This window comes from Vicugna pacos, chromosome 33 (assembly GCF_048564905.1).
Source record: "Vicugna pacos chromosome 33, VicPac4, whole genome shotgun sequence".
NCBI lineage: Eukaryota > Metazoa > Chordata > Mammalia > Artiodactyla > Camelidae > Vicugna > Vicugna pacos.
In genome coordinates this window covers 12,305,575-12,322,371 of record NC_133019.1, presented here as the reverse complement: position 1 = coordinate 12,322,371, position 16,797 = coordinate 12,305,575, and the positions used below count along the sequence as shown (strand labels likewise).

General features: G+C 49.1%; 1 protein-coding gene across 1 annotated transcript in view; it reads right to left on the bottom strand.

The window, feature by feature from the left end:
- DSCAML1 (DS cell adhesion molecule like 1) overlaps positions 1–16,797 on the bottom strand; it is a 314,095-nt gene that overhangs the window by 32,377 nt on the left and 264,921 nt on the right. The window contains exons 12-16 of the mRNA XM_072954182.1: positions 13,955–14,154; positions 13,326–13,422; positions 12,593–12,721; positions 4,985–5,152; positions 3,717–3,787 (exon numbers count right to left, since the gene is read on the bottom strand). Coding sequence (XP_072810283.1) covers positions 3,717–3,787; positions 4,985–5,152; positions 12,593–12,721; positions 13,326–13,422; positions 13,955–14,154 — 665 coding nt within the window. The remainder of the gene's footprint in view (positions 1–3,716; positions 3,788–4,984; positions 5,153–12,592; positions 12,722–13,325; positions 13,423–13,954; positions 14,155–16,797) is intronic.

The following is a 16,797-nucleotide window of genomic DNA, read 5'->3' as shown; positions in this document are numbered from 1 at the left end:
AAAAAAAAAAGACAAATGAACTTATTTACAAAACAGAAACAGAGTCACAGACATAGAAAACAAACTTATGGTTACTAGGGGGAAGTGGGTAGGAAGGGATAAATTGGGAGTTTGAGATTTGCAGATACTAACTACCATATATAAAATAGATAAACAACAAGTTTATACTGTATAGCACAGGGAACTATATTCAATATCTTGTAGTATCCTATAATGAAAAAGAATATGTGTGCATATATATATATATATATGACTAACTATCGTGCTGTACACCAGAAACTGACACAACATTGTAAACTGGCTATACTTTAATAATAATAATAATAATAATAATAATAATAATAATAATAATAATAAATAATAATTTAAAAAGTCAGATCATGTCACTCCTTTGCTCCCGCACCTTCAAGGGCTCCCATCTCATTCAGAGTCAAGGCCAAAGTCATTACAATGGCTGCAGAGCCCTATATGATCTGCCCCCTGCCCCCATTGCCTCCTGGACCCGTCTCCTCCCCACTATGTTTCCTATGTCCAGCACACGCTTCTCTGTGGTTCACACCAGGCACATTTCCATGCAGGGGAACACTCTTTCCTTGGGTATCCACATGGCTTGCCTCCTCACCTCTGTGGGGTCCTTGCTGAAATGCCTCCTTCTTAGTGAGGCCTTCCTTGAGCTCTTTAGGGAAGATTGCTCCCTGCCCTCTGCCTAGTACTCCTTACATTGCTTCCTGGTTTTCTTTTTCTCCACAGCAATAGCGCCTTCTGATAGTCTGTTTATTTCACTTGTGTCTTTGACTATCTGTCCCCATGGGGATATAAGTGCCATGAGGATGAGGAGTGTTGTCTGTTTTTGTTTCCTGCTGTGTTCTCAGCATCTAGAATGGTGCCTGGCATGTAGCAGGCCCTCAGTACGTATTTACTGAATGAATGACTCATTGAATAGATGAATGAATGAATGAATAGAGATATCATTTGGCCTCGGTTTGGGGGCCTGGGAGAAATGCAACAGTAGACAAAATGTAACCAGACTGGAGAAGGAGGTAAGCAATTGGCTTCTGTAAGAAGAGAGAGTCCCAAGACACCACTTCACACCCACTAGGATGGCTATTATCAAAAAACGAAAAGTAGCAAGTGTTGGCAAGGATGTGAGAAATCGGAACCCCTGTGCATCACTGGTGGGAAAGTAAAATGGTGCAGCCACTGTGGAAAGCAGTTTGACAGTTCCTCACAAAGTTAAGTGTAGAACTACCCTATGCTCCAGCAATTCCATCTTTGGTATATACCCCAGAAGAATTGAAAGCAGGAACTCAGACAGATATTGGTACACACATGTTCACAGCAGCATTAGTCACAGTAGCCAAAGGTGGAAGCAACCCATATGTGCATAGACAGATGAATGAACAGAACGCAGTATATACATACAGTGGAATATTATTCAGCCTTAAAAAGGAATGGAATCCTGATACAGGCTATAGCTTAGATGAATCTTGAAAATACTATGCCAAATAAGTCAGACACAAAAGGACAAATACTGTAATGACGCTTCTCTGAGGTACCTAGAACATTCAAATTTAGAGAGACAGAAAGTAGAAGAGAAGTTACCGGAGGCTTGGGATGGGTGGGTCAGGAGTTAGTGTTTAATGGGCACAGAGTTTCTGTTTGGGATCGTGAAGAAGCTCTGGAGATGGATAGTGGTGACGGGTGCTCAATGCTGGGTACTTAATGCTACTGAACTGTACACATGACCATGGTTACAATGATCAGTTTTAAGTAAACAAAGTCATGTGTATATTTTACCAGAAGTTAAAAAAAAAAAAAGAGCTATTGAGTTTGGTGTAGGTCCAGCCCCTCTGGGGGTTGGATTACCCTAGAACACCCTGGCCAATGGCTAAGGCGTGTGTTGAGGACTGAGGTCTGAAGCTCGCTCCTGGATGGAGGGACAGGAGATGGATAAGGACACGCAGGTGAGAAGAGGGCATCTCTGAGCTCTGCCTGGGCTGGCCAGAATGAAGGGCTGATCTCGGTCAGCCAGGCGAATGGAGAAAACTCCACTGACATCAGTCTGGGGGCTTGGAAACATGCTCTCACCCCCAGCTTGAGCCCTGATATACAACCAGACACACACATAGAGAGGAAACACCAACAGGTAAACACTCACTGACGCAGACATTCTCATACATGATCACGCACGCGCGCGCACACACACACACACAGGATCCTGATATATCCCCTCATATCCAGAACCATGAACACACACAGCCAGACCCATCAAAGCAAACATCCCAATCCACAAATACCCACAGCCAGAAACACTTAGACCCACAAACAGAAACCAGCTCCTTTAATGAGGGGACTTGCCCATCTACATACTGAGAGAGAACACAACCCAGTGCATATAAAAACAGCTTGAATCAGGGTTTTAAAGACAACGAAGTTAATTTAAAAGCCCACCTTTTATTGTACTAAAAAATAGTGCGATCAAAAACAATTAAGTTAGTAAAACAGCAGTTTTTTTAAATTGAATGAATGTTTTAAATGAACTGCATTTTTAAGCTCACTGTTAACTCAATAAAAGGAAGTTTTTAATTTAACATAATTGTTTTGAACTCACTAAATAGGTGTGTGTGTATTTAATTGACTTGACTTTTTGTTAATGTCTGAATAATGTTTCTCTCTGCACTTGGGCAGTCCTGTTTGCTAGCTTGTAAGTGGGCGAATTTCTGAATGTGAGTCTGGGATCTGCCCACTCACACGTTCAGACAGACATCTGTTATAGATACAAACGTGTCTTCAACATGCCCGTCTTCATGCTGACACAGACTTTCAGATTACAGATGCACTTCCATATCGAAACACACTGATATACACATCGTTACACAATGACACACATGTCTGGATACCCAGAGTCACCTGCACCATGATATATACCTGTAATATGCAGGATACACACAAGCTCACACTACCTTCATTCACATCAACACACACTGGCAGAGGCCTTGGACAGGCATTCAGGCCCACCCTGCTACATACAGATAGATATTTACACATTCATACAAATCTTGACAGATCTTCCCTCCCTCCCTCCCCCATCCCTCCTCTCTCCCCTTCTCCTTTCTTCTCTCTCTCTCTCTCCTATATTGCTCCCCCAACAACAGGCATACTCAGGATTTAAATCAATCTTAACAATATTTCTCTGAAGCATTAAGAAATCAATAGGGCTGATTGCAAATTTATGTCATAAAGCAGTGGTGATCCATCTCATGGAAAGAGTCTTAAAATGAAGTGACTTATCTTTCAAGTGAATCTTTATTTTTCATTAATCTGTTTCTTGGTGTTAAAAAAAAAATCCCCTGAGAAGTCAGCCCAAAATTTATTGACGGGCTGGTTCATTCTGAAGTTCTAACTTTCTAATCAATTTTATTTTTCATTATGAGACTTTGGAGAAATAAATCTGATTCTAAATTTTTATCGACCTCCAGGTTGGAGCTTTGTAGCCAAATGTCTCAGTGTTTTACAGACTTATCCATCCCCACGCCCCACCTCCAGGCTTCTTGGAGTATTTCTAGGAAATGCATCCAGAGCTAGGATGCAGACAAGACTTGGGGACTGGTCTCCAGGCTTCATTCCCAGTTTTGGAGGAAAGCCCTGGAGTCCAGATCTGAATCTGGAGGGAAGTATGGCTCTATGTATCTACTAGGAAGGCCGACCTCACTTACCTTCCAGGTCACCTGGATGCTCTGTGAGGTCACTGGCTGCAAGGTTACATCCATGGGGGGCCCATCAGGAGCTGGGGCGGGGTGGGGAGAAACAACATTACAAGTCAAGTCTTGGAAGAAAAGAGTCCTATGTTCTTGTTCCTATCTTTGAGCTGGAGGACTGCTAGGGAGAAAGGAAATGCTTGTCTACAGAAGCAGGGAATCTTTGTTTGAGACCCCCCTGAAACAATCATGGGGTTTAAATTTCCTCTTCATTCTCCAGAATTTGCTGAGAATATAGCAATGACCATGAGATACTGCTCTACATCCAGCAGGCTGGCAAAAATTTTTTAAAGTTTGATAGTGCAACACGTGAACAGGGATATGAAGTGGCAGGAACACTCACACACTAATCATGAAAGAGAAAGTGGGTACAACACTTTGGGAGACGTTTTAGTTTGTTTTTTTTTTGGTTGAAGGCTGAAGTATGTCCATCTGACGACTCTAATTCTACAACTGCTTATATCCCCTGAGGGAAGTGAAAATGCACACGAGATACAGCTGTGCCAATGACATGACACTCACAAAAATACATCGATCAAAACAAGGAAGATGCAAGAGAACTTATGCAGTATGACTTTATGCATACTCTCTATGGGAAAATAGGCAACACTAAACTGTACGGTTGATGTGTACATACATTGTGGTGATAGTATGAAAAAGAAAAGCAAGAAAGTTGAGAAACTGGTTATTTCAGGGAGAGGCATGGGATTATGATTGAGAAGGGGCATAAGGAGAACCTCTGGTAAGTGACAGTGACCATTGACTATACTAATTGTTGCTTTATTATTATTTATAAAATGGCACATATATGTTTTTGTGCTTTTTTGCATTAATTTATATTTTGCAATGACAGATAGGGGAGTAAATACAGCAAGGGTGATCTTGCTTAAACTTTCAGGAAAACTCCAGGACAAAAGTCACAGAGAATAACCCAGGGCACTAGTACCCCCATCCTTTGCAGATCTAGCATATTTGTCCTTTCCAGACAGGCTGGGGCCAGAGGAGTTGGGTAGGACCACGGACAGCTCCTGAAAGCATCATATCTAGAACCTCATCCAGAAAAGATTAGACCCAAGGCCTAGAGGCAGACACTAACAAACACCTTGGAATCTACCCCCTCTCCTCTTTTAATTGTAAGCCTACTGCCAGTGGACAGGGTGGGTGTGGGCCCCAGATGTCTCTGATCCCTGAGCCCATGGGTAAGGGTGGTAGGGCAAGGTGCTCACCAGCCTCTTCAGTGCTGATGGTGAGCTCCTTGCTTGGTTCACTGCGACCAATCTTGTTGAAGGAGTACATGCGGATGCTGTACACAGATGCTGGGTGCAAGTCCACGATGTTGGCCTGGTTGATGGTCGGGGAGATGTTACGTGTAGATTGCTTGAAGTCCCACGAATCTGGAGAGAGGACACCCGTTACTAAACACAGCCAGGCAAACTCCAGAACCCCTCCCCAGCCTCACTAAAGCACATTCCCGTCTCAACACTGATGCCCAGGAGAGGTCCTGCTCACGCAGACTGCAGCAAGAGGGCACAGACCTCAGCAAGCTCACAGAGTGTGCAAGCGTTCTATTCCATGAAGCTCAAGGGACCAAGGGCTGCCTGAGGATGTGAGCAGCAAATGCAATGGCTGGAGAGTCAGGAAGCTTGACCCTTCTCTGTTCTGGGCCGGCTGGTGAGCTCAAACCTCAGATGGGGTTGGACAAGATATTTCCCAAGGTCCCTTCCAAGATCCCCATTTGCTTGCTATTCTGAGGGTCTGATTGTCAAGTGTCTTTGTTCCTTGTTTCTCATACTACGTCAGTGACCTGTTGTAAATGTGAGACACTCCATCCTCCCAGGATCCCAGTGCCAAGGAGGAAGCCAAGTCTTCTCCCCCTTTCTCCTCCTCTCTATGTATGCTTCTGTATTTCCTTTCCCTGTGCATTTGTGTGCTGGTGGTCTTGAGTGTGGCTCGGGCTGTCAGGAGGACAAACCTAGTGCCAGAGTCCCTAGCCCAAACCCTACCCTGTCTCATCAGCAAGAGAATGGTCTCTGAGTTTTTAGAGTCAGAAGCCAACAAAGGGATGAGCACGTTCCCAATTCATCCAGGGGAACTGGCAGCCCATTCCAGGGCTAATGTTTAGCAAAATTATAGAATGGGATAAATACCACTCAGGGATACTGTGACAGCAAACACTCTAGATCTCCAGAGGAATCCAGTCATTCATTCAATATATTTTTGCTGTGTGCCTACCAGGGGATTCCAGAGAGAAATGGGAAGGGGTTTCAGTTACAGCAATGCCTCAGCTAGGACTTTCTGAACTCAGAATTCATAACCAGATTATGTTATTGGCACTTTGCTTTGAAAAGAGAAAAAAAAAAAAGCAAAGCCCCAGGAAACTAGCTGATAGTGGGGCTTAAAAATCTTCCCAGGGCACATCCTGATGTCACTATTCAGTCTAATTTTCCATGTCTTTTAAATCCACAGCAGAGGATCCTGAAAATTCTCAGTAGGAAAGATTAAACTGTATTCACTACCATTTAATCCCTAAGTCAGGGAGGGAGGCTAGCACATTCTAGAAAGAGTTTTAAGAAGCCTTTTTTTTTTTTTAAAGCTAATGCCTGATAAATCAGGAGAATCGGCTCACCCGAAGAGACTGCCCCATCCTCCCAGGTTCTGGTTAATTGAGGTCCTGACGTTTTTCAAAACACCACTTTCAGCCGCACAGACTTGGCATCTGTGAAGGGCACTGGCCCAGCTCCCCATCTGTAGTTTTGCATTTAATTCTTTGGTTTCATGAGCCAAAGTCACAAACAGCAGAATGTGGATGCTCAGAAAAACATTATTTTCTCATTCTTTTTAAAACACCCTAACTGCCCAAGAGTCACTGTGGCTGGCAGGTTAAGCCAGAACTGCCAATATGCAGGCTCCTACCTGCTGTGGGCACCGCTTTGGTTTGGGAGGAAATGGGCTAGTGATGCAGAGGCAGGTGTTCACTTCTCTCTGCGGCATCCTGGGAGCTGGTGCCAGCTCACACAACATACTTGATTTGCCCGTGTTTATAGGAGAGGGACAGTGATCACAAGTCAGTGCATTCATTTTTGATGAGTGCAGGCAGGGGGAGGAGACCCATATGATGTGTCTGAAAACAGAGGGGCTAAAAAAAAAGGCACTAATATTTACCAAGCACCTGTGATGTGCCAGGCGTAGTGCGGGTCACTGTTTACTCCTCACAGCTTCCCCTGACATCAGAACCATATCTCCACGGTGTAGATGATGCCCATGTCATCAGGCCCAACCTCTCAGCTGGCCTTTCAGGTCTGTTCAACACTTAGACTGCTCCCTTCCTGAAATACTCTTCTCTTGGGCTTCCTAATAAAACACTCTCTAGATTTTCCTTATCTCTTCGGTCACTTCTTCTCTGTTTGCTTTGCAGGTGCCTCTTCTTACCTTACCATTAATAATTCGAATCCTTCAAGGCTCCATCCTAGGCTCTCCTCTCTTTCCCTACACTTTCCCCACCTGTGGCTCCTATTTCCATCTACACACAGAAAACGCACAGATGCATATCCAGCCTGATCTCTCCTTTGAACTCCAGACCCTAACAGCCAACTCTTTGCTTGATGTCTCCTCTTGGTTGTTTCAAAGGCACCTCACACTCAACACGTCCAAGACAGGAGTCTTGACCGTACACCCTGTAAACTCGTCACCTTCCTAGGTTCCCTGTCTCAGGAAATGGCACCACCATCCATCATGTTGTGCCAAGCCTTCGGTGTTCTTCTTGACTTCTCCCTCTCTCTCCCTATCAAGTCCTATAGCTTTCGAGTTCCATGTGTGTCTTGAATCTCTCCACTTCTCTTCATCTCCAGCCCTACCCCAGGCCAAGTCACTGTCATCTCTCATGTTGACAAGAGAAATAACACCCTAACTAGCCAGCCTCCCAGAACCCAGTGTGCCCCCTACCACCTGCCCTCCACACTCAGCCATGATTCATTCTATAAATATGATTGAGTACTTCTTGCAGGCCAAACACTCTTGGCATTGACAGTGATCACCCCAAACACAAACCTTGTACTGACATCCTCTTGAATAAAACTCTTCAATGGTTCTTTGCTCTTGGGATAAGAAGAAAAATTTTTAACCTGACTTGGGTTAAGATCTGTCCCCTGCCACTCTTCTCTGAACTCCACAGCATTTAGAACCCGTCTTCATTAAACAGTAACTTCTTCTGATGGCACACTGTTTCCATGGCAACTGCCCAAGGAGACACTAAGTTCCTTGAAGGCAGGAACCCATGTCTAAAACCTTGCCCATCTCCCCCACTTGGCATGTGATGGGTGCTTAAAACCCACCAATTGTTTTAGATTAGAGCCACTTTGTTGTCCTGGACTCTAGACTGACAGTTCCTCTGCATTCTGTAGACAGAATAAGTACCCTTTGCCTTCCCCTCCCTTGTTTCATTCAGCTGCCAATCATAGGAAGGTTGGGGGATATCTCAGAAAGTGGCCCCCCTTTTTTCTGCTTTTGCCAGTCGTTTGCAGGTGGATTTGACCTTGTGTTCCCAAATCAGCTTTGATGTTGGCACAAAACAGCTCTCTCCCCCCAGCCTCCCAGGCTGATGCATCAGAGTCAGATCTGGAGGGCTCTAGCTGATTTCCCAACTTGATCACTGCCATCTCTCTGACCTGAATAGCTGAAATTAGGGGCCCTATTTTCTTCGCCTTCCTTTTCAGCTCTCAGAGTACTGAGCTGGCTTTGGCGAATATTGTCTCTTTTAATATTCCCTTTCATATGAGCCTGGCTTACCCAGATTAACATATTTCATTAAGGGCTCTCTCTCCCTTTCTTCATCAAAGGGCTTATGATGCAAAATATTCTTCTTAAAAAATAAGGAAGTGGCTGGGGAGATGTCAGTGCCTTCTACTCTGTGGGCTGCTTGCTGTGAGGGGACCTGGGGCCTTCGGTTTTTTTGGGAGACACGTTCATGGTGGAGGGGGAGCAGCTTGGACAAAAGCCACATCTGGAGCATTCAGCTGCCTGCGCTTGGGAAACAAATCCATTCTGCATCTCTGATTTCCTCCCTGCATCACAGCTCTGAGCCCAACATGGCAATCTCTCCGCAGCACTGAGAAGAGGTTCCCTGGGTCACAGCCCCACTCCAGCTCACACAGAATGCCACACCATGCCATGCCACACCAGGCTGGCTCACCCCACGGTGGCTGACGGCTCGCACCACAAAGTTGCCTTCTGGCCTTGAAAGGCCATCCTCAAAGAACCCATCCCTGCTCCTTGCTTGGGGAACAGGGGCGAAATGTGGCATCTGCATTTTTAAATCTGCACAGCGCCATCTGATAGATTTGTGTGGACGGTGCTATTTATCATTCAGCATTCATGTATTATTACTCTGCTGCCTGGGGCCAGGAGAAGTCAGCGTGAGTGGGATGGCTTAGAAAGGGCAGACTTAGTAATTTCCCTTGGAAAATTAACACGATGAGCAACATGGCAGAAAGCCTGGCAAAGGCACAGTTGTGACAAAGAAGGGGGTCAGGACTAGGCGGTCCAGATCCAGGATGAGTTTGGTCTGTGGCAGGAGGAGGAGGGGAAGGGAGAGTAAAGGCACAGGATGGAGCTCCTTGGAGGGTGAGGCTGTGCCAGGCTCTGTGCTGGGCATGCCCACATAAGTTACCACATTCACGTAATCCTTGCAACTATCCTGAATTATGTCTTATCATCTCCATTTAATAGGTTGAGATGTCCAAAGACCTTAAGTAGCTTGCTGAAGATCACACAGCTCTGACACTTGGTCAACCCAAGTCTTCTGCTTTGAGAATTGTTCCACTATTCCATGTGCAGGTGGAAGATCTACTTAGACACACACAGACACAGACACAGACACACAGACACACACACACATGCCCCTCCTTCCTTTGAGTCAGCCATCCGTTCCCTAGGATACCTTTTTCAGTTCTCATGTAATTCAGTCTGTGGTGTATTACACATGATTGGATATTGCTTTGTAATGGTTCTGAAAGTATGTGCGTGGGTGCACATGTGCACACCTGGGTATGCACCTGCCTGTGTACACAATGTATGGTCTCACTCCAACTGCATTGTAAGCTCCAAGGGCAACACTGTCTCCTCTTTTTCTTTCCCTACCACATGGCTGGTGCATGATTCTGCAAAAAAAAATTACTGACACTCAATACATGTTGCTGACTGACAGATAAATTATTTCAGCCTGCAAGTCCCACAGGACTATAACTTGCCACATGAGGTACTTGAGTTAGAAGGAGGAGAGGAACTTACATTTATTAAAAGTTTAATGTAGCTCTGTGCAAGTGCTTTCTCTTTAATCCTTAAAACAATCCCACCAAGGTAGGCATTACTGTTCCCATCTCACAGATGAGGAAGCTCTGCTGTGTTCACAGCCTCCGCCTGTCTCCAGTGATAATTCACTGTGGTTCTGATGGAAACTAAATGCCAGAATAGATGCCCATCTGAGTGGAATGGTCTGGAGGAGTCCTACCCAAAGGCAGGAGAAAGGACCAACTGGCTTCCCTGTGCTCTTGATCCTGTGACTTACGTCTTTTATAGGTGCAAAGCCCTTGTGGATGGGAGAGTCTGAGGCTGAATTTTCATCACCCTCCCCTCCACCCTGCCCACCCATCCTAGCGCCCCGGCTCTGGCTCTGGGGTGGGGCATGGCAGTTCTTCATCTTTCAGGAGAGCCCAAGGGGACTGGGAGAAGACATGGCTGAGCTCTGAAAATAGCATCTTTCCTGCCCACCTCCCCTTCTGCCCTGCTCTCCAGATATGTGATGTTCTCAGCTTTGCCTTGCTGAGCAGTGCCCCAGGAAAAGTTTCCACACATTAGAGGGTGGTCAGTGGAGGGGAAGGGTGGATAACAGGGTAGCATGGGGGAAGAGGGCAGGGAGACAGTTACAAGGAGCAGTGGGAGAGGGGCATGAGTGACAGCCAGGCATCCACTCCCTACCCCCGACAGGAGCAGAGTCCTGCCAGTCTTATCAGCCTGGCAGGGAGACGTTGGCCTGCATACAGACCCCTCCTTTCTCATCTGGCTCCTGGAAGTCCTGAGGTGTGAGATGGACACAGCTGGGCTCCTCTCCTCTCCGTGCCCTCTGTCTCCACCGAGGTCGGCTGCTGCTCATCACCTGTCCCAGCTGCGGGGCTGCGGGCAGCCCGCTCGCTTGCTCACCTCCTGGATACCCCTCCTCCCCGTTGACGCCAGCTGAATCTTTCCAAGGTGCCATGTTGCCTAAGTCTCTCTCTGGGACCTCAGACATTGTAAGTGGCTTTCAATGACCCTCCCAACAAAGTAAAAGCTCAGCCCTGAGGCCCCCTCCCAACCTGGAGTCCTGAGCACTTTTTAATCTAATTGCCCTGGAACTGGACTGTGAACGCTCTGCTAGACATGCTGCTGCCTGGAGCACAGGGCTCCTTGCTAGGGCTGCCCCTTCCCCCTGCCCTGAATCTAAGCCGATTATCTTTCAACCATCTCCCAGCTCAATGCAATGTCAACAGGGACCAAAGAGGTGCTTCCCTGATGACCCCTCCTTCTCTCTGCGGCCCTCGTCCTGCACTGAGGGTGACCTCCTGAGTGGCTGGCTACAAGTGGACTTTTCTCCCCAACCAGACTGTAAACTTCTGAGGGCAGGGCTCCTCCCTGTAGAAACCTGTATCAAGGGTGATGAACGCAGTGCCCTGGACAGAGTAGGAACACAGCTCTGAGCTTTGCTGTGGATTCCGGGCTGGGTGCTGGGAAAGCAGCAGAGACTAGGACTCGGTCACGCTAGAGGAGAGGACAGCCAGCTGGCCAGTGACCATGTACTGTACTATGGAAGAGAGGAAGGGTCCGGAAGGCTTCTGAGGAAAACAAAACCTTGGATCAATGGTAAGACCTGAAAGATGCATTGGAGTTGGTGGGGGGGAGGGGGGCTGGAGAGGGTTGAGTTCTCCAGACTTTTTTTCTGTGTTTTATTTTAAAATTATTTTGAAAAGCTTATATGGGCTTATGGTCTTGAATTCTGAAGGTAGGAAAGAATTCAGAGGGGAAATATGTTTCTCATTCGTCCCTCCTGGTGGCAGCCACCCAGATGCCCTCTCAGGGGCTGCCCTCTGTCACCTGTTCCTCATGTACCTTCTAGAGACAGTCACACAGACACAAACATGATCGCGTATGGTTCTTTTTTGGCTTGGTCCACTCCAGGCTTCTTGATCCCTCTGAGGCACTCTCCTTGCCATTCCTGCCACCTGACTGTGGGTCCCTGGGTCTCATTGTTCACTCTGCTCCACAGTGCTTGACGGGGTCGAGCAGCCTCACAGAAGCTAGTTAGGGTCCCAAGGGAGGGGTCTGGTAGGGCTTCTTAGAGGAAGAAGCTAGATCTAAGCTTTTCCAGGGATTACCAACCCCCAGTGATCCACTCTTGGCAAGAACCAGCTCTCTGACTTTCAAGTATCCCCATTATCCCAAACCAGGAGTGCCCAGATGACCCAGTTAAACCTGTGATGTCTCTGACGCCACAGATACAGCCCATAGTCCCTGGCTCAGGGCCTTTAAATTGCTTTTAATCAGACCACCCTGTGGACCTGCCCAAACATAGTCCTGAGAAGAAGGGGCTGATACCCCCTCTCCATCAGCTGGGGGTCCCTCCATCTGCCCCCGGGTTCCTAGCCAGGCCAATTCTCTCCGTTTGGAAGACACAGGAGCTTCTGCACTGGTAGATGTTGGTGTGTCCGCCTTAGATGGGCAGCCCTGCGGCCCAGGGGCTGTCCCCCCGGAGGGGCATGTCCGGGCACGCGGTGCCAGGGGCCACAGCGGGCCCGCCCCTCACCCACCTGATTTGTTCTTGTATTCAATGTCAAAGCCCGTGATGATGCTGTTCCCGTCGAATCGCTGGGTCCAGCGCAGGTTCATACTCCGGGCCTTCACCTCCCGGATCTCCAGCTCTGGGGGGTCGGGGGGCTCTGAGATGTGGCAGGGGAAGGGGGCAGCAGTGAGGATGGCAGCAGGAAGCTTGGCCTCCTGCCGACCCCCACAAGGGACCAGGGACCTCCCCGGGGGTATTGGTGTCACCTGTGGTCTATCCAAGGGCCCTGGAACCCTGGAGTTCACGCAAGGCAGGATGGGGGTGGGGGTGGGGGCCAGTCAGCAGGGCTCAGAGGCAGAGGGGGCCTTGCTTGGTTCCTGCTCTGTTTCCGTCTCTTCCTTGGCCCCTTTCCACCTCAGAGTTGCTATCCCCCATGCAGAATTCCCAACTTTTCCCAGCTTGACTTTCCCTTCCCGCACCTCCTCCGGGGCCTGGCCCCACAAACCCAGGCCCCCCACTGGTGGGAGCCGCAGTGTGCTCTACAGGGACCACAGCCATTGCAAACCTCGCTGTCTGCCGTGCGCCTGGAAGAATGCTATCGCCTCACTCTGCACAGGAGGGAGCATGTACAGAGGCTTTCCCCAGAGCTGTCTCCTGTCAGCCTCCACCAGGTGTGCGTGGCGTCCCTGCTCTTGAGGGGGTTGGCAGTGAGACCCAGGGTCCCTGGGGCAGGGGCTGGAAATGTGGGGCAGGTGAGGTACCTTGCACAGTGAGCTGAATCAAGCCCCGGTCCTCTCCGTATGAGTTGATGGCATGGCAGCTGAAGAACACAGAGTCCCCACGGTCAGCAGGCTTGAGCTGGGAAGTGGCCAGCAGGGGCAGAGGGCAGGAAGAGAGGGAGGAAATGGGGAGAGACTTTTAGAGCCAGTTTGCTGAAGGGGGCCCGTCTAGGGGGCATCAGCAAGGCCACCTTCTTCTGGGAGGGAATCCACCAGCGGTTTGTCAAGGGCTCCTCTTCACAGAAAGTTCAAAGAATGAATGAAGGTGCAGAAGAGTCCATGCAGGGAGGTGCTTAAGGCAATCCCAGGAGGAAGGGAAGGGCGGAGGGGTCCAGGAGGAAGGGAGGGGCTGAGGGGTCCCAGGAGGGAGGGGCTGAGGGGCCCACACATTTAATGGCTGTGGGGTTGTCAGAAAGAAGATAGAGCGGTGCTCTAAGGCAGAGGTTCCTGGATGGAGAAGGGAAATGGGTAGGAAAGGGAAGATACTTTTGGGGGTGGGAGAGGGGTTCCCAGACTCCCCATTTATCTCCATTGGCTATAGATGTAATAGTTGCCAGCTCCCTACTTTCTGAGAGTCGGGGTCCCCCTGAGACAGGGCCGTGGATGCTCACCTTCAGCGTGGAGACAACCTCGTCGCCGTTGTCCTTGGTGGCGATGGCATACCGCATGACACGGTCCGGGTCGATGACCGTGTCCCCCTTCTCCCAGCGGATGATGATGGGCCGCTCTCCCCGCGCGGTGCAGTTGAGCTCCTTGGCATGGCCCTTGATGGCGATGGTGGTGTTGGGGTGGGAGGTGATCATGGCCGGGACTGGGAAGGGGAAGAGGCGCAGGAGGTCCCAGTGAGGGCGGGAGGCCGGGCGGGGGAGGGGCAGGTGCCCAGCGCGGAGGCCCCGCCCCCGCTGCCCCTCCCGCAGAGCATCTCAGCCCCAGAGAAAGGGTCTAATAACGGCTGGGGGTGGGATACAGAAAAGCCCCTCGCCTGTCCCCTTTCTTCCCTGCCCATCATGGCGGGAGTAGCCTCTCTTTTCACCAGGGGTTCTGATATCCCATGGACCCCTTTTCAGAATCTTTTAAAATGCATAACATACATAAAATGACAAAGGAAACCAGATGTATGGAAGTATGGTCATACAAATATTGACACTCAAAAGCAAGCTTTTGAAATAGCATATCACATTATAATACATGCTCTTTATTACTCCTTATGAAACAAGACCTATTGCCGGGCCACATGAGAACAATTTTGTAGTAGTGATGAGCATAAACGTATTGTGAGATATTCTGCAACAGCTGTGATGAAAATACCTATTGGTCATAGTCACAGGTACTGCTACTGCAGTGGCTTGTTGCTTATGTTCAAAATGGAAGAAGTACTAAATTTCAACTAGAAGTTAGTGAAAAAAACCCAAGATGCCATTTTACCCCTGCCCAAATTCATGGACCCCTTGAGTTGGATGCATGGACCTCTGTGGACCCAAGGCTGCAAGCACTGCTCTAAAACACTGGGGCCTCTGCTTTGTGTCCAGGCTCAAGCCCTTTCTTCCACAGCAGTCAGATGGTTTACCCCCTGCTTCTAGGCAGCAGGGCCCTCCCAAACAGCTGAGAAACTCCCCTGTTCTTCCAAACAAAATGCAACGGAAAACCCTGGCGAGCAGCACCATAATTAAGCTCTTTCAAGTGCACTAACAGCTCCCTCCCCCTGCCCACTACTCACCTGAGAAAATCATCATGGGACAGCCAAGGCCCTGGCTAGCCATCGAGAGAGCCCTCCCACTGCCCAGACAAGAGGAATCTCAGTCCTGACCCTCCGCAGGCCTGAGCACCGTGGCCAGCAGCAGGGGGAGGGGAGGGGCAGAGGGAAAGATGGTCTCTGCTGCCAGTCAAATTCTGTCCCCTTTCTCTTTCATCAACTCAACAAACACGTGTCCAGCACCTATGCCAGTACACAGCACGGTACCAGGCTGGGGGATACACATGACATGAGATGGGGTCCTTGCCCCCCTGGGAGTGGGGAAGGGGGGGGAGGAGGTTGAGACTTGCTTGAGCAACATGAAAATGAGCAAAATCTGATGAGTGTGTTTCACAGAGGTAGCAGGAGAAACTAACTTTGGCAGAGGGGTGTCTGGGGAGGCATCAGCCAGCCATTCAGCCAGCAATGACTGCACACCTACTATGTACTGGGCCTCATGCTGGGCTCTGGAGCCAACAGTGAGCGGGACAAACCCCGTCCCAGGGTCTTTCCTTGCAGTAGTGAGAACAGACAACAAAATAGCCATTCCAGGAATGACTGCCGAGTTCTGTGCTAGGAGAGGGGCTCAGCGCCTGACGGGGCAGGATGCCAACGGGGAGAGCGGAGGAAAGGGCAACCGGGGCGCTGGAACCTGCTGGAGCAAAGGCCCAGAGGCAGCGATGTGCAGGGCAGTTCCCAGAGACCTACACTGGGTCTGATGCAGCTGGGAAACTGTCCTTGCCCTTGCCTTTCCCTCATCACCTTCCTGGGAAACCTTGCCTCTCAGAGTGCAGGTCTCCAGTGCTCTTGTCGTGGGAGTGCCCATGAACCATCCTGGAGTACACACGCTGGGGGGCGCTGTGGTGCCTGTAAGAATCAGACTGCATTCCCCACCCGCTGTTGCGGGGAGGACGCCTCCTCACATTGAGTTCTGCAGAGCCGAGACCCGGCTCACCCGCTCACCGTATCCCCCTCAGCCTGCTTGGACGGTGGGACAAGAGGATGCTCTGTCTTCTCTCCTTTTATACTCCTCAACCCAGGGGATCCCCTCTGGGTACCACGTCCCTGCTCCACTTCAGTGGCTGCCCTTTCTTCCCCTCCTAGGGTCCTCTGGATTTGTCTTCCCCTCCAGTTTTAAACAACATTCTTCCCAGCAAACTCTCCAGGGTCATTGGACTTCTAAGGACAAATAAGCCTTTGGAGAAAGGAAGGAAGGCCTGGGGCTGCAATGGTGCAACCTGAGATGCCAGTCAGTGGGTCAGGAGGGGAACAGGAGTGGGGGATGAAGGGTGGTTTCTGGCATCCCTGAAGTCACCATGCCGCCAGCCATTCCTACTGTCTTCTGTCGTGTGGGACGTGATACTAAGGGCAGTCCTGGCCCCCGGCCCCTGCACCAGCATCTCAGCACAATCCCTAGCACTGGCTCATCAAATAATGAAGCAGATAAATTTTATAATGCACGGCATTACACCAGGATATACAATAAAACTCAGAAGACAAATAACGAGGTGCAAGTTATAATGAAGAAAAAGCCTGCAGTCAGAGACATGCGAGTATGAATTATTGACTAAGGTTTTACACTCTCAAGGATGTGCGGAGGAATATTTTTCCATCAAAGATTTGCATAATTCACTCGTATAAACCTGGGTGGAATATAGAGTAAGATTTTACATCAACAAGTCAGGCCTTGCATTGCAGAAGCCTCCATTTTTCCTAGAGGAT